At 59.0% G+C, this 16,964-nt stretch overlaps 1 protein-coding gene across 1 annotated transcript in view; it reads right to left on the reverse strand.

Moving 5' to 3' along the window:
• The window catches only part of F8 (coagulation factor VIII), a 28,149-nt gene extending 14,350 nt beyond the window's left edge, over positions 1 to 13,799 (reverse strand). The window contains exons 1-10 of the mRNA XM_067304069.1: positions 13,651 to 13,799; positions 10,117 to 10,244; positions 9,700 to 9,822; positions 9,235 to 9,447; positions 8,084 to 8,155; positions 7,472 to 7,579; positions 5,448 to 5,669; positions 4,947 to 5,187; positions 3,506 to 3,680; positions 2,409 to 2,502 (exon numbers count right to left, since the gene is read on the reverse strand). Coding sequence (XP_067160170.1) covers positions 2,409 to 2,502; positions 3,506 to 3,680; positions 4,947 to 5,187; positions 5,448 to 5,669; positions 7,472 to 7,579; positions 8,084 to 8,155; positions 9,235 to 9,447; positions 9,700 to 9,822; positions 10,117 to 10,244; positions 13,651 to 13,799 — 1,525 coding nt within the window. The remainder of the gene's footprint in view (positions 1 to 2,408; positions 2,503 to 3,505; positions 3,681 to 4,946; positions 5,188 to 5,447; positions 5,670 to 7,471; positions 7,580 to 8,083; positions 8,156 to 9,234; positions 9,448 to 9,699; positions 9,823 to 10,116; positions 10,245 to 13,650) is intronic.
• Between the last annotated feature and the right edge of the window lie 3,165 nt (positions 13,800 to 16,964).

Consider the following 16,964-nt stretch of genomic DNA (forward strand, 5'->3'; position numbering starts at 1 on the left):
CTTCTCTTCGGATGCTCCCGAAGTCACTCGAATCCCAAGGTGGAGCTTGAGCAGCAAGGACACACAACACAGGTTCTGCCAAGCAGTGCAGACATGCTGGTGCCATCACGCGATGCAAGATCCCAGGGACAAAGGCTGCCGTGGGCATCGGGACAACCCAGCACGAGGGACGGAGGTGACAGTCCAAGCTCCCCGGCCACGCTGGGGAGGCATGCTGGCTGCTAGCTCCCGCAGCAGTCCTGGCTGCTCACACAGAGTTTATCCGGACAAAAGGAGCCCCTGGAGCCAGCTGAGGATTGAGAGCTGTGTGCCTATGCTTGAAAGCCCTTGAGACTAATGCAGGCTGGAAAGTTTGTCTGCTCTGGCCTGACTAGGGGAGTTTGCAGATGACGGTACAGAGCTGGGCAGAAGGAGTAACATGGGTGAAAAACAAGGAAAGGTAGGGTTTTAGCCGAATACAGCCTAAGACCCTAAGAAAAGCAGGGAGGACATGGGAAGAAATAGAGGGAAAATTCAAATACAAATAAATCCAGGCCCACTCAACAGGTTCTTGCACTGACATGGCCTTTCGAAAGACCTTTGTCTGCTCTAAATGCCCAGCCCAGCTGTGAAAGCACGGTTTCCCCAGCTCACATATCAGTCAGGGGCAGGAACAGCCCTTTTTGTCTAGACGCCCCAGAGTAGCATCCCCCTTGGCTCCAGGACCACAACTCGCCCACCTTCACTGAGCGAGTGGCTGGCAAAGTTGGCAAGCTGTGTCTGACCAGGGGGACGTTGGCAGCGGGGCAGGGACAGGGCTCCCTGCTCCCTTGCGTGGCTTGACTCCCTTAGTGCTGCCATCCGATGGGCTGCTCTGCCCTTTTGACTCTCCTGAAGGAAAACCTTAATTTAGATAGTAATGGGTCACAAAGATGAACTAGTTCTCTAAACTCCTTAGCGGCTGCCGTCCCGGTTCTGCCACTTCTGCTGCAGCGGAGGAATTTGTCCCCAGTCTCTGCAATTGCCCCCATCGTTGTAACCCTCCAGAAAGTGCAGGTATGGGGGGGGGGGGGAGGGATGGTGTGTGATTTTGCCCTGGCGGGATGCAGGGTGGATTTGCAGGAGCAGTGTCCTTGGGAGCATGCCGGCAGGATGCAGGATGGCCTTGTGCAAGCAGTGTCCCGGGAAGCATCCGGGCAGGGGACAAAAGCAGTGCTGGGAAGGGGAGGTGGTAACTCAGCAACCTCGGAGCAAAAAACCACAAAGCCCCTCTCTGCCAGGAGAGGTAGAGAGCCTGAATCACAACGAAAACCCTGCATTAAAGAGGGCAGGAGGGAGCCCAGGGAAGGATGACTACGAGCAAACTGGCAAACGCTGGCAGGATCAGCGACGGTGGTTGCAGCCCACAGGTCGGCTTGCTGATGTCATGTCAGGCCCAGTTCTCAGCCCTGCTTTTGATCTCATGCTAGTTTTATGCCTTTGACACCGTCAGTGTGGTGGAGAGGAGAGTCAGGGCTGTGGAGAAGAGCAACCATACACAGTGGTGTCTGCGCTGCACCCTGGGGTTACAGGCGGCAGGACTGACGTGTGGTGGCTTCATGAAGCATCCTCTGAAGGGTATTAACTGCCCCAGTTTGTCAAACAGTGATTCATCAAGGCAAGCAGCGAGCTGGGACTCAGACCTTGTTTCTGATCCCACCTCTGACACTGCTTTGCTGGGTGACCTTTGGCCAATCTCCCGTGTCTCGCATCTTGGTTTCCCCATAAGGCACGCCCAGGGATGCTGACTTCCTTTGCAAAGCACCGGGATGCCACAGGGATGCAGCATTTCCAGGGAAAGTGATCTTGCACTAAACGCGGGTGCACCTGACGGCAGTCACCGGGGACGTGCACGGGCGCCGGGCCAGCTCTGTCTGCCGTCACGGCGGAGAGCTCGGGGAGCTCTGGGATGGCACTGCACTGGGGAAGCCTGGCAGGGCTCTCTCCTCAGTCCCAGCCCATGGGGGATGCTGACGGGACTGGTCCTGGGCAAAGACTGCCCTGAGGAAAGGCCTGTGCACCGGATGGTGATTTTGCTTTGGGCTCCTCTGCTCCTGAAGATAGGTACTGGCCAGGAAGCAAAGCTCTCTGTAATCTCATCAGAAAATTGAGGCCTCTGCGATGGACCATGCAACATGGTCCCAGGTCCTCGGCTGACAAGGCCCCCTCTTCCAGCCCATCACGCAGCCTTCCTTAAAGAGGGGGTTACACAGCACCAAAGGGGCATTAACCAAGAACTGACGTCATCTCCGGGAATAGCAGGGCTCAGGCACTCGGGAGGGATGAGTTAGCCGGTCTCATCACAGGCTGCAGGAATCTCTCCTGTCCCAGGAGAAGGGACAACCGGCCAACTGACCTCCTTAATTCCTGAGACCTCCCCACAGCCTTACCTTCAGAGACCTTCACGGCGTGGTATGGCCTTACGCTGGTGAGGCCGTGAGGGTAGATGTTGTAAGGCCGGCTTGCCAGATTCCTGAACACGATCTGAAATGAGAATGGCCAACAGGAACATTTAACACTTTGAGTGTCACGAACCCTTGAGGTTCCCCTCGGGACCCTCGCAGGGAGGGAGCTTGACTCTCGGGAAACACTGGGCAGCTGCCCTCTGGAATCAGCTGCTTGGCAATGTCCAGAGAGGAGCGAACCTGGAGGTGTCTGGGACCAAGAGGGAGGAGGCAGAATAGACGACATGACTGTGTATTTCTCTACCAGTCTTTCCTGGAGGTGCCAATTTCAGGCACATTTTGGGAGGGCATGAAAACAGCGGATTTATTAAAGGGCAGGTTGCTATATTTAGTCTCACTTTCTGTATGAGACAGAAGAGCTCTTTCAACCCATAATGCCTCAGAGGACCTAGACACTGAGCACACACAGCAGTCAACAGCATCAAAGTGCTCTCCACTTCACCATGTGAAGCCCTTTATTTACTTCCTTAAATAGCTCTGCCAGGGCTTTACCACAGGCATTACCTTCAGCTCCATGCCCACAGCCACATGGAGAGCCCCAGGCAGAGAGCGGAAATGCAAAGCTGCTGGAAACCATCCCATTCCTCCTAGCAGCAAACAAGTCAAGTGGTCAATTAAGGGATATGGGGAGATACGAGCAACAATACCCGATACCGTACGGTAAGAGCACACAGATGGAGAAAAGTGGAGGATGAGAGGACACTTTTGTCTTAGAAGAAGGTGCTGAATACCATGTTCCATGGATGAATGCATGCAATTCCTAAGATGCCTACAATGAAGTCAAACCAAGGGAACTGGACCAAATCCTGTGCATCTCTGCTGAATTCACCAAGAGTTTTTATCTTTAGGTTTCAACAGCATCTTTCCTTCTGGTGAACTTTGGACATTACCAAACACAACAGATCTCATCAAGGATCTATGTAAGACCCTAGCCACAAATAAAGAGCTATTAGGAGGCATAGCATCAAGCTCTGAAAATCCTCCTTCCAGTACCTCTTTGTGGAAAGCAATCCCTCCCTTACCTTAAACTGGTCGCCAACTTCTCCCTTAAGGACAGGCCCCAGAATTCCCTTGTCTGGTTGAGCTGACACCTTGCGCTTCTTGAAGGTTGCATCCTCATACTCCACAAACATGACTTTCTTATACTTTGAACCAATCCGCTGAGGACCAGCCTCCAGAAACAGACTCGTGGTGTTTCTGCAGGAAAGACGTAGAGAAAGAGCAAACGGCCACATGTGGGATGCTGTGACACAGGCGCAGTAAGCAGCACGGCAACGGTCGTATCGAGAGCAAGAACCTCCATCTTCTGGGGGCCTGCACAACCTCTCTGGGGACTGCCAGTGCAGAGACAGGAGCACCCATCCACATGATCACAATATGGATTCTGGTCAATAACATTACAAGCAATACTCATCGGTGTTGCAGGAACCTGAGGGAACACCAGCTATGGACCAGCCAGCTGCTGTATGAAGGCAAAACAAATAGATATTTCCTTCCCGGTAGGACATCCCAGCCCCCTTGAAAGAGCACCCAGTGCTTCTTTAAGGGAGGAACCTCAACCAGGCTGCATACTAGCAGCCTTGGGCTTACACTCTTCTGTCCTGAAGAGAAACGATGACTGTGAGAGCTGAGAGCCTGGCAGGTTGTTCCTGTGTCAGGGAGCACCCCGGGTGTGCAGAGATAACACTCAACAGAGCAGATGTCTTTCCTTGATCAAGCCGACTCCTCCCCAGGCCCAGCAAGGTCAGCCCCAAGCTGCAGAGGACATCTCTCTCCCAGCTTGCCCTCGCTTACCCTGAGAGGGGCTGCAGGCTGTAACTTGTGCAAAACACACCCTGCTCCAGCTGAGATCTCCATCTGGCAAAGAACCCTATGACCCTGCTACCAAGTCAGCCCCAAACCACATAGCCTGCATCAGCAGAGTTACATCGGGACTGGTGACAAGTGTCATTGCCAAGCAGTGCTGACTAAGGTGTTTCTGCTGAGATATCGCCCTTGCATCACCTCTCCCTGAAGGAAGTGGGGCAGCCTCAGGAACTAATCGCCTGTGCTATCTAGAGTAGGACCTTCCACAAAGGGGAACTCAACCCACATCCCCGGGCTGCAAAAGTACAGGCAGCAAGCACGCATCCCTGCCGTGTGGGGCCCTCCGGCTAGGAGGGTAAGATGATTCACCACCTTCTCTCCCTGCTCAGAGGGTGCTGGCCCTGGAGACCTGGGTGACAGAGCTGCCTCTGTGGGGCATGGACAGTGGCATTTGGGAAAACGGAGCAAAGCAGTTCCTGATCTCCCGTGGCCTCCCCAAGACCATCCTTCTGAGTCTGTACCTTTAGCATTAATGAGAAAGGACAAAGCTGTCCAGGTCAGGCAAAAGGAAAGCAGACTTCTGGGAAAAAGGGGAAAAGATGGCAGAGCTGCCTCGAGGAGCAGTCCTTTGCGGTGGCCGCACAAACTCGCTCTCACCTGTCGAGAGATGCTGGCTTCACCGGGGCATAGTCCCAGTCCATTTCCTCAGCTGCAATGTAATGAGTCCAGGTCACAGGTTCCTCCTTGGCAAAAGAGCGCACTTGGATCACATGATAAGAAGCTTCCTCATCTTCTTCAGGGTACTCCATGTCGTCTGGCTCGTCTGATGGCTCCCCCATCTTCATCAGGCGCTCCTCCTCTGGGCACTCTTCCACCCTCACAAAGGCTTCCATGCCAGCTGGGTTCAAATGGGCCGGGCAGAAAGGGTCACAGTGACTTATCTGCACAGACATTCATTCCCCCCAGCTTTCTGCTTGGGATATGTCCTGCTCCGCTACTATCCTCATCAAATGTGCCACCTTGGTCCAGGGCCAGATTCTATGTGGCTGTAACTCTGCCCAGCAAGAATGGCCTGGGAGCGGCATCACTGCACAGAGCCCTGAGCCCAGGCCATCTCCCAAACTTTTTTCCCCCCAATCTCTTGCAGAATAAGGTTACCTTGCTGATGGGATGGTATCTGGCAGAACATCCGAAACCAGCCAGTTGTTCCTGGCATGGTCTGGGCCGTGAGATATGTGGCAGGGGAGATTTCCAGGCTGCTGAGACGGTGGTTCCTCACCAGGAACGTGTGGCCTTCGAGGAAGATGGAGTGTACTTCTGGCCCAGTGCCCAACCCAATCACATGCCAGTAGACCTGCTTCTTGAGGCACAGTGTGAGACCTGACAGGAGAGAAGGAAAGCACCCCCACCGTCAGCGCTGCATCCATCCCTTGTCCCGACTCTCAGTGGTGCAAGGATGCAAATCCTGAAGCGTGCTGAGCACAGCGCCCTGCCCCACAGGGTGATGGCTTCAGCTGGCGGGGGTGACTGCCTCTGTGTCTGGGTGCTGTGCATACAAACTAAGGAGGTATAGGTGACCCCACCTATCCGGCAGCTCCCACCTATAAGTTAGCTGACAGAGGTGTCTCTAGGGAGGACCCAGCCTGATGCTTTTCCAGCTTCAGCAGTCATCTGGAAGTCAATACAAAATCAACCGCTGCCAAAATTGGGGAAGACCCACTGACTGGCACCGTCAAATGTAAACGGGGAATGTGCGAACAAAAGAGAGCCAAAGGCCACATCATCCAGCTGAAATAAGGCCAAATTTACAGAACAGGGGACTGGACCCTGGGAAGGGACTGAGGGATGCGTGCTTGTGTGAGCTCACTGCAAGATGCAGTGGCAAAAGGGGTAAATGAGGTCCTTGATTCTATAAATAGGGGGAACAGGGAACTGGAAAAGGGAAATATTTGCCTGGTCACAGCACTGGCAAGCCTGATATTAAAACATTGCATCCAGGGCAGGGCTCCAGTATGTCTTCAGTAGGAGTTGAAACACCCAAAAAAGGGCACAGAGAGGTCACTAGATTTATTTGAAGGCTGGAGAAAATTCCTTCCTCAGAGAGATTCAAAGAGCTCAGTCTACTTAGCAAATGGGAGATGACTTGACTGTGTTGTGAAAGTATTTTCCTGGGAAGAAATTACTGTGTGCCAAGGGGCTCTGTAATCTAGTGAGAAAGAGAATAACAAGCTCCTGAAAGCTGAAGTTGGACAAAACCAGATACAGAGACAACCACTTGTCTGCAGCGCTGAGCACCATAGGTGGTTGCAATAAACCCCAACAGCCCGGGAGGAGACAGGGTGGAGGGTCCGCTCCTGGGGCCGTTGGGAAGCTTTCCACTGAACGCCTTTCAGGTCGGGTCCCACAGCCAGATGGGAGTTGCTGGGCAGAGGGGTAATGCACTGTGCCGGAGCGGCTGACCAAGAAGTCTGCTCAGCTTTTAAGCTCCATGGATCCACCAAGCCAGGGAATTTAGGGGAGTTTTGCTTTTGCCTTTTATTGGAGAAAGCTCAGACCCAGGTGGGAGGTTTCAGGGTGTGCTTCATCAGGGTTGCTGATGGTAATGAGTCTCCTGACAATATTTTCCAGTTTCCCTTGGAGATTTTCACTCCCAGGTAACTCTGGACTTTCTCCCAGAAGAATACCAGAAACTTTGCCAGTGGTGCCAATGAGAGCACGACTGGCTTTTTCTTTTGCTTGATGGAAGCTCTCCAAATCCCATGGAGGTGTGCTGTCAGAGCCAGGTTGGTTGGTGCTGAATTCTCCCCTCTCCCCTCTACCTCCAGTCTAGTTCATAAGACCACAAAAGAGGAAGCTCTTTGCTATCCCTACAGCTTCTGAAGACCTCAGAGGAGGTCAGTATCCACCACGCCTGGCAACACAGACAGCAGGAAATGGGTCCTGCCCCAGAGAGCTTCATTCTAAGTGAGCAAGGCAGATAAAGGAGGGAAGACATGATATTCCCTCCATGGGTGAACACACTGCCTAATAGATCCATCACCTGGAAACCCCCTTGATGTCCCTTCTCACGTTCTTTCACAAGCCACCTCGTCCCCCGAACTTACAGACCTCACTACATCCCTGTTCCCAGGCCCAGCACCTCTCGTGTCCTCCTTCCCTTTCACTGGCGCATGGGTACCTACCAGGCAGTGAGCCATTAATGTAGCCGTTGATGGTGTGCAGCTCCGTCCTGTTGTGTGCCAGGGGCTGAGCAGCTTCTGGGGAGCTGGCCTCAGAGTACCAGCTTTTCCCTGCGGAGAGAAGACAACGCAGCCAGCTTTCGCTTGAGAACATTTCAAAGAATTACGAAACCCTCCTGCCATGGTAAGACAGTCTGAAAACCAAAATCCGGGGAGGTCAGTGATGCACAGCGTTTATTGAAAATCCGCAGCAGGCCTGGCCATGGTCCTGCGCGAATGTGGCTGTGACCACCACATGCGATGGAGCATTACTCGCCACCGGCTGCAGCTCGCGCGATGGGGACGAGGCCAGGGCGGGAACCAGGGGAGGGCTGCAAGCTCCCCGCACCTGGGACACGGAGGAAGGAGCTGCAGCATTGCGCTAGGAGCCCAGGGACTCCTGCTGCTGTGCAGGAGCTTGGCTGGGTGCCTGTGCAAGGCTCGAACACTTGGGAGGCAGTGTGGGAGCAGAGCAGCTGCACTCATGCCACAGTCAGAACTTGGGCCCTGGACCAGGCTGAATTCAGGGGCTGACACAGGGTGACAGGCCCAGCCAGGCCACTCTGGGGCAGTTACCTTCATCAAACACTGCGAAGAGCATCACAAACTCTTGCTCTGCATTCCGGGTCCCATCACTCGCCAGGGTCCCTGCAAGACGCAACAGGTTCGCTTTGAAGGCCAGCATGTGCCATGCCCATCTCCCCAGGGAATCCCCTTTCTCCCCTCCCAAGAACAGGTAAATCAAGGCCAGGCTTTGCACCGCTTGTTTTGTCCCTTCTCACAAGGTCACTGGCTGACACAGAGCTGTTTCCAGCCTGCACTCCCCAAAAGCCCACGGCCGAGAGGCAGCTGCCCTGGCAGGCACCAAAAGGTCAGTTTGTCCTGCCTTGGCTCTCAGGATTCAGTTAGTCACCTGGAACAGCCCGTGGTATCTAGCTCCCTCCTCAGCACCATCATCTGCACTAGCCGTCTAGACTTTCTTCAGTCAGTGGAGAAACTCCTTGTGGCGAGTCATCCGAGCCACAGCAGACGGCTACCTTGGGAGGAGATGACTCATGCCCTAGATGTGCCAGTCCCTCTCCGGTGACTGCAAAGGGGGTCTGGACAACTACCTCGAGGAGACAGCTCAACCAGGGGAGATTGATTGCACCCCAGGATCACGTCTTGGTCCATTGCATCCCAGAGAGTATTAAAAATCATCATCTCCACATTCACCAAAGGAGAGGACTTGGAAGGAGAGCAAGCACAGGTATTGTGGACTAGGCAATGTCCTGTGCATGCAGCCTCTCCCCTGCCTGATCCTTAACCCTTGCCAATACAAACTTTCCTTTGGTTCTTCCAACAAAGCCCCGTTTGGCAAAGTGCCCCGGCTGACACTGAACGGACACAGCTTGGTGAAGCTTTGAAGGGAAGACAGCCAAATATCTATGCTTCCATACCAATTCGTCTTGTGCATATATAAGATTCCGATACAAGACAGAGGATTAACTGAAATCTTGTAAAGGAAAGAAGAAACAAGGTTCTCTCTAGCAGTGAAATCCAAAGGTCATTTTGCTTGTGGGCAGAGAAGGGACTCTTTGGGGGAAAGAACCAATCCCCAAATGTGATGCTGTTGACCACAGCTCACTGACCCCGCTGTCGTGTTCAGCCTCTGGAAGGGGTCTTCAATTTTTCCAGTTTTCAATCATGATCATACTTGACCTGCCCCTGTCCTGCGCTGCCCTTACCAGGTCGGCACACAAGCAGGGCTCCGATCAAACCAGAGTTGGTGTCCTTCACGCTGTCGGTGTTGGAGGAGTAGGAGTGGGTCAGGCATGGGGAATCACCATCCGTCGGACCCTGGTCTTGCTGGATTTCCCAGATGTACGTGTGCATCTTCCCTGGATCCACCCTGTCTCCTTCCTTCTCCAGCTGGCTGGTCTCATCCTCATACCCTGCCCCTAAAGGCAAAGGAACAACCCAATTTCACTGAAGCTTCATCCCCTTGCATGGCATGTCTTGCCACAAGGACACAGACTCCACATCCCCAGGGACAGCTGTCCCCAGGGGCAGCCCCACTTCCATTTCACGCTTATCGTGTTGGAGAAGGTCACAGGCTTTCCTATTGCCCTGAAGGCACTGAGCTCCCCCTTTGCTCCTCGCATCCTTGTTGCATTCCTCCCAGCGGCAAGCAACCGCGAGGCCGGACTCACCCTCCGACACCTTCCAGTAGGACACACCGACGGCATGGAGGTTGTACGGGCGGGAGGCCAGGTTCTTAAAAGTGATCACCACCGTGTCGTAGACTTCTGCTCGGATGGTGGGGCCCAGGAGACCTGCAGGGGGAAGACGGCGGGGTGAGGCGGCTGGGCTGTCAGCACTGGGACCAGGGGAGCTTGGGCTTTCCACTTGCACCATCAGTGGCCGTCCCCTGCACAGCACAGCAGCCTCAGCTGCTCCAGCACCAGCAAGACTCACCGCACCCCCAGCGGCTGAGCCATACTGGGAATTTCCCAAACTCTCCTATTCCTGGCCAAAGAGCTGCTAGTCTCAGCCGCCTTCCGACCCAGGGTAAATACAGCCGCTGTCGCGGGGGAGCTGGAGCTCACCACGCTGCAGGTGCTTCTTACCCATCCACGCCGGCTTGCGTTTGGGCTGCGTGAACGAGGCATCGGGGTATTCCACAAACACGGCTTTCCTGTACCGCGGCGGGACGCCGGGCGTGGGAGGCGGCGGCGGGTCCGGCCGCCCCGACGCACTGCGAGAGGAAGGAAAAGCCAGCGATGACCGCGCGGCCTTGTTCACCCAAGGGCTGCGAGCATCCTCTTCCTCCCCCTTCCCGACAGCTCGCCGCTGCCGTGCCAGCCCCAGGCATCGCTCACCCTGTTGTGTCCCCCGCGCTTCCTGACCGCTGTCAGGTGTGCTTGAAAACGTCTCGCTCGGCTCACTGATGCTAACGGGGCGGTGATTAATGTCACGGCATTAATCACCATGGAGTAAGAGGCGATGCCAGGAGGCACCGCGCCATGCCCGGAGGATGCGCCAGCTGCAGCAGCGAGCGTGCACAGCCGCGGGCACCGCCGGCTGCCAGAGCTGCCTGGCTTCACGCTTCCCCCGCGAGCTGGAAAACGGGGTGCAGCAGCCCTGCGGCGCCGTCCCCCTGCACCCTCGCGTGGGGCGGCCGCCTCCCGTAACCTCTAGCTTCCTCCCCGGCTCCCCCCCGGAAGAGCGACGGTGTCGGGCTGCACGGCAGGTTGCTGCAATTCGCTCGGTGGTTAGAGCGACGTCCCCAGATTCATTTCTTTTCTGACCTAACTGGGATTTACAGCCGGTCCCTAAGAAACTGCTTCTTGGAGTGGGAAGATAAAGGAGGCTCGAATGTTGTTCACACCCCACCTATCTCTGGTGGCCACTTTCTGTCTGTAAGCGGCTTAACAGACCCGTTTTCCAGCAGGAATCCAGCGCGTTTATCAGGATAACAAAGCTATTAATTTCTCCAGGGATTTTACAGCCTGCCTTATCAGTCCCAGCCCGGGGACTGAGACCATTTCCAGTAAGCAGCCTTCCAGCCTTGTTTTGTTTGCAGCAAAAGCCAGGTGGTATTTTCTTCTCCCTTCAGAAATAGCAAGGCTGGCTCTCCCTCTATGACTAAGCCTTCATGCAAGTAGCAGCTCCCTGTTTGACTCTTCCTCGAGTGGAAGAGGAAGGAGCCAGGGTGACTCAGAAGTTTATAGGAAAGGGCAACGCATGCACTCACCCCCGGGCCACTGGTTCGAATCCTGCCTGCGCAGGCAGGGCGCTGTCAGGAGCGCACGATGGGCAAAGCAGGGTTAGAGCTTGCTGAGCCCCAGCTGGGCTTGCGCCTTTTCCCCGGGCATACCGAGCTCCCGGCTTTGCCGTCAAAGCCATAACCCTCCGTCCAGGCTGGGACACAGCGCCGGTCTCCCGGGCTGAACTCATGCCAGGAGGCAGCAATGTGCCCGCGCTTGGGTTGGCAGCCAGCAGGAGCACAGCTCGGGGCTGTCCGGTGTCGGGAAGCTGGACCTTAATCTTGGCTCGCAGAAAACCCAGCTTTGGAAGTACATCTCTGAGCTATGAGGGCCTGGTGCCGCTAATTTGGAAGCAAACAAGCCAGAAATCCCTCCGGAGCCGGTGGGATTTCACTGGCACAAAAGCAGTCCCATGCCCTGCGATGCCGCTGGGCTGGTCGGGAGCAGGTCCTGGGGCGCCGGAGTGGCAGAGCCCACCTGCTCCCGGAGGGGACGAGGGAGTTTGGGGCGAGGGCAGCTGATCCAAGCACTTCTGGCAGCGACTCAACGCTCCAGGTCCCCACGGACTTCCTACCCCGAGAGCAGCTGCGGCCGAGGCGGGGAGACAAGTTCCTGGCGCCTTCGATCCGCATTGTTAGCCGGACTATCGGTTCATCTCGCGGAGCCGGGGGACAGCCAAGGTAAACAGCCCGCGCCGCTGCGGCACTCCGGGACCGTCTGGTCCCGCTTGGCCACGGGCTCTGAGCCCTGGTCGAGACCCCGCGGCCTCGGAGGACGCGGTGTTCCCGGCACTGACCCTGCCGGCGCCGGCACCTGCCGCGGGCCAGGAGTGCCGGGGCGTGCCTGATCGCTTGGAAGGAAGAGGAGGAATCGAAACCGAGGGGACCACGTAAGCGGCTCTGGTGCATCGTAGCCCGTTCATTCATCAGAGCCTTCCACACGCACGCCGGCAAAAACACAGGGCGCGTAAAGGGGTTTCAGAAGACCTCCGAGGAGGTGCACCCTCGTGGGCTACCCCCTCTTGCCCATCTGCATCTGCGGCGGCTGTTACGGGGTGCAAGGAGGGAGGGAGAAAGGGCCGAGCACAAGATACCGTGCGGTCGTGCAGCCCCGAGGGAGGATAAAAACGGTGTAGAGGGGATCGTGAGGTTGGAACGGTGGGAGACCAGCGACGGGAGCGGGCAGCCACGAAAACCACTGCTAAAACCAAGAGCTTTGGAGTTTGAGCCTCCGCAGCCCCGAGGTCGGAGTCACATGCTGTTGCAGATGCTCCGCTCATCCCTAGGGCAGATCCAGCTCCGTGAGTCAGTCCCGTGTCAGCAACGGCGCACGCGTGTGTCATTAAAGAAATGTCAAGCCAAGGGGCCAAATTAACAGCCTGGGTAACCTCAGCTCCACCACATCCTAATATATTTGAGCGCAACGTTAGGGATATGGGGGGTGCCGGATACGGTTTCCCGGAGCCTGGCTCCTAGCTGCTCGGCACGGCTCCTCGCCGCTCGAGCCGAGACGGAGCTGCAGGCCGCTCTCGGCTGCGGCAGCGCTGGGCCAGCGCCTCCCCGCTCGCAGCCTGCTGCCGGGGATGCGGCGCCCGGGGAAGGGGCTGCTCCGCACAGCTTGAAGCGCAGGGGAGTCAGCGGCCCGTCTCTGCTCCCTGCGGCTAGCTCGCACCGGCACGCGTCCGAGCCAGCTGTGCGTTTCCGAACAACGCCAGCCCGACGCCGAGCGGTGCCACCGCCACCTTTTTCCATTTCCCGCTCGCAGAGGTCCTGCCCGGATCACGAAGACGGGCAACCACCGCACCTCCGCCCTCCCCGGCTTGCGTGCAGGCATCAGTACGTGCCAAAACACTAGAAACTACGGTCATTCCCTAAGGGGGAAACATCAGCCCAAGCAACGTAACGTGGGCAAAGATACAAAGGGCGAAGAGCCGGGTCTCCCGCGGGGCCGGCGCAGCGGGGCCGCGAGCTAGGGCAGGGCAGCACGGACGCTGCCTCCCCACCGGCGTCCCCGAAAGCAGCGCGGACGCGGAGCGGGGAGCTGCGCAGAGGGGAAAACGCAGGCTGGAGAACCGGCTCTTGACCCCGGCTACAGCGTTTAAAGGTCACTGACAAACAGCTATAACAAAGCAGTGCCAGGCGGCAGGGACAGCAGAGACCGCAGCTCTCGCTGCGGATTTATCCCACGCGCACTGCAAGGGATTGCACTTAGTGACTCCCCATCGCACGGAAACCTCCGTCCCCTGCCCGGCCAGCAGCCCAACGCGCCCACCGCCCGCCCAGGCGCCGCTTCGCCCTGCCACCCGCGCTCGGGCACCGTCGCTTCCCGGGGCCCGGCGAGGCGGCGGCATTCGCAGCGTGCCGGCTGCCGGAATCGCAGCAGCGAGAGCGTTACCCTGCCGGCGCCTGCAGCGTGGGGAGCAGGTCGCTGTGCACGTAGTCCCAGGCGGTCTCCGCCGCGGCGATGTAGTATCTTCGGATGCTGCCGGCACTCTCCTCGAGCAGGCAGAGGAGCACGAGGCAGCACAGGGCTCCGGCCAGCATCGCGCCTGTGGGCTGGGAACCTCCGCAGCTTCCGAAGGAAAAAATGAAAAGAGAGAGAAGAGGAAGGAAAGAGAAGAGAAAAGACGTTTATCGTCTCATCCAGCTGTCGTAATCCACAGGAGAAAATGATTTAAAGCCAGCACCCACTGGCTCAGTCACAGCGCTGGAAAGTTTCCCGAAGGCAGCAGGAGAGGAGCCGCTCGCGCGGGTTAACGCCAAGAGGAGCGTGTGCGTGACGGGCTCTCCCTCTCGGGTGCCAGTGACAGGAGGAGAGGAAAAAACAAAGGGAAAGGGAGGGCAAAGGCAGCTCGGAGCCGGGCCGCGCTGCAGGATCCAGCTGCAGGGGCTGGCTCGGCGTCCTGGCCCGCGGCCGCCAGCGAGGTGAGGAAAGGGAGGGTTGCAGAGGAAGGGGAATTTAGGTGCGGCCTCTGCCTGGTCCCACCTTCCCTCCGGCTGCACGGCGGTGGGGGGGGGGGGGGGGGGGAAGGACAAGAGCGATCGGAGGCCGGTTCCCTTCCCCGGCCGGAGCTGCCTGCACTGGTTCCCGCACGGCAGCAGCGGGGAGCTGAGCGGCTCCCACCCCGCAGGGCTGCGGGAGCCGGAGGCCAACTTCCATCCCCGCGAGCTCTTGCAGCTCAAGGAAAGGCCGGTTTCGGGGAACCTTCACCTTCCCAGCGCTCAGCATCCGTGCACAGGGCAGGCAACGGCGGCCGGAGGCCGAGCTGCTGCCGGCAGGCAAAGCCTGAGAGCAGCCAGGATGCGCAGGTGCGGGAATAGCTCCGGGCGGGCAGCCCCATCCCCGGGACTGCTGCACCCCGAGCGGGGACGCTTCAGCCACGCGACCCCACGTCCAAGCGCCCGGAGCAGCAGGAGGCTCCTCGGGGGGAGGCTGCGGCACGGAGGCCCCCGCTCCGCTTCACCCACTGCCCCTCCGCAGGGCGGCTCGGAGCCGGCTCGCCGAAACACTTTTTTTTGCAAATTGCCCCCTGTTTGGAAATTTGCCTCTCTCGGGTCTTCTGTTTTTCTTTTTAAACAGCTAGGAAATCCCCCCCCCCCATGGCTGCGTGCACGGGGGCTCGTGCACACACGCACGCCCGCGCCCGGCGCTCTCGCTCTTGCAGGAAGACGGGGAGGAACGCCCTGCGCCCTCTTGGCGCCCGCCGGCCCAGCGCGGCGGCGAAACGTCCCGTAAATCACGCCGCCGGGCACGGGGAGCCGCGAGCCCCCCGCCGCCGGGGAAACTCGGTCACGGCGTGCGCGAAAGCATCCGCGTGGCGGGATGCGGCGCAGGGGTGGAGGCGACGGGGACGTTTCGGGGTCCGGGATGTGAATCCTTTGCCCGGAGCAGTGAAAGGTCTCCCCCCACCCCATTCCCTAGGTCAGCCCCTGGCCCACGGTGGGGGGGGGGGAAAAACACCCAAGGGCGGCTCCGTCTTGCCAGGGCTCCCACGGTGGCGAGGAAGGGCCGGGGGACTCCCCCTCGGGGCCGGGTAAAACCCCCGGCGGCGAGGGGCTGCCCGCCGCTGCTCCGCGGAGAGGGACCGCAGCCGCCCGGGGCCGCGGCGGGAAGCCTCATCCCCCCCCCTCCGGCTCCGGAGGAGGAGGAGGAGGAGGAGGAGGAGGCGCGACAGCAGCCAGAAACACGTTTCCTCAAGCGCGGGCACCGTGCCGGCGCCTCCTTTCACGCCCGGCCCCGGGGGCTCCCTGTCATCGCGAGGAAGATGAGCAACGACCGCGCCGTGGTTCCCAGCGGCCGCGGTGCGGCAGGAGCAGGGATGCCCTGGCAGGAATGCGGGCAGTGCTTCCCGCGGGAAGAGCCACCGGCCCCGGCTTGCTCATGGGGGTGCCAGGCTGCTGCCGGTGCCGGGCGGGGGGGGGGGGAAAGGGGGATCCAGGTGCAGCTTCCCAAGTCTGCCACCTGTTTCCCGTATAACACGGACATGGCTTTATTCCCGTCACGCCGCTCGGGAATGTCCCGCTGCCACGGGATCATGCTCATCAGGAAAGGCTGGAAAAGGTGGTTTTTCCCAGAAAACACCAGCCAGGAAAGAAAAAAAAAACCCCAACCTGCTGCGGGGGCGACGGCAGGCGCCTGGGCGGATCGGGGCGCCCGCAGAGAGGGACGCCCGGGGTGTTGCGTGCCGGCGCGGCCGCCTTGCTCGCCCGGCCGCCCCAGCTGGCGGGGAGGTTCCCCCATCGCCGCACCGAGGAGCGAAGGCCAGGTCCCCCCTTAAACCCCCTCCCGGACAAGGGCAGGGAAGCCGCCTGTGGCGGCCGGAGCGTTCGCTCGGCGCGGAGCCCGGGCTGCCCTGCAAACGGGCCGGGCGGGAGCCACGTGCCGGCAGCAAACGCCACCGGTTTCCCTGAATCGTGCGGGGCTCCGCTCGGCGCTGGGGCGGGCAGAAATGACTCAGAGCGAGGTGAGCAGCGTCTAATCGCTCCTGGGACTTTCTGCGTGCGTGTGCGCGCGCGACAGAGAGAGAAGAGGGTGACTCACGGCAGCTTCTTGGGAATACGGAGCGTTTCGGCAGCGGCGGCCGCCCACGGGGCACTCGCCGGCCCGACTCCTCGGCCAGGCTCTCCCGGGCCAGGCCGGTGCATCTCCCACCCGCATCCCAGCTGGAACCATCCCCCAGGAGGAGGGCAGCCGGCCCCGGCTCTGCACCTGCAGCACTGCCACGAACGCATGTGGCGGCTGGTTTCGGGGAGGCCGGGCGGCCCCATGGCGAACACCTCCCACCGCGCGCTCCCCTCCCGGCGCTTCCCCGCCAGCCCTCGGCGAAGGGAAGGCTGCAGGGGAGCCAGCTCCGTGGCCGGCTGCGAGGGCAGAGCTGCTTTAGGGGAGCCGCTTTTTGGGAACTGGCTCTGGAAGACAAAAATCGAGCAACCAACCAACTGGCCAAACCACCCTCCCTCCCCGTCCTTTTGCTGCTGCACGGAGGTGAATCCCAGCAGAAGCAAATCCCACGTCCATCTGCAGGGGCAAAACTCCTTCCTGTTGAAGGAAGTGGCCTCGCAAGGGTCCCCAGCCCTGTCCCCCGCCCACCCCAGCCACCCCGGCATGCGGACAGGGTCGCTGCCCCACGGGGCACCGAGCCACCGGCAGCGCCACCCAGCAGCACCGATGGCACCAGCACAGCGAGGAGGCAGCAAAGCCAGCCGGGG

The sequence above is a fragment of the Apteryx mantelli genome, chromosome 13 (assembly GCF_036417845.1).
Source record: "Apteryx mantelli isolate bAptMan1 chromosome 13, bAptMan1.hap1, whole genome shotgun sequence".
In the NCBI taxonomy this organism is placed as follows: Eukaryota; Metazoa; Chordata; class Aves; order Apterygiformes; family Apterygidae; genus Apteryx; species Apteryx mantelli.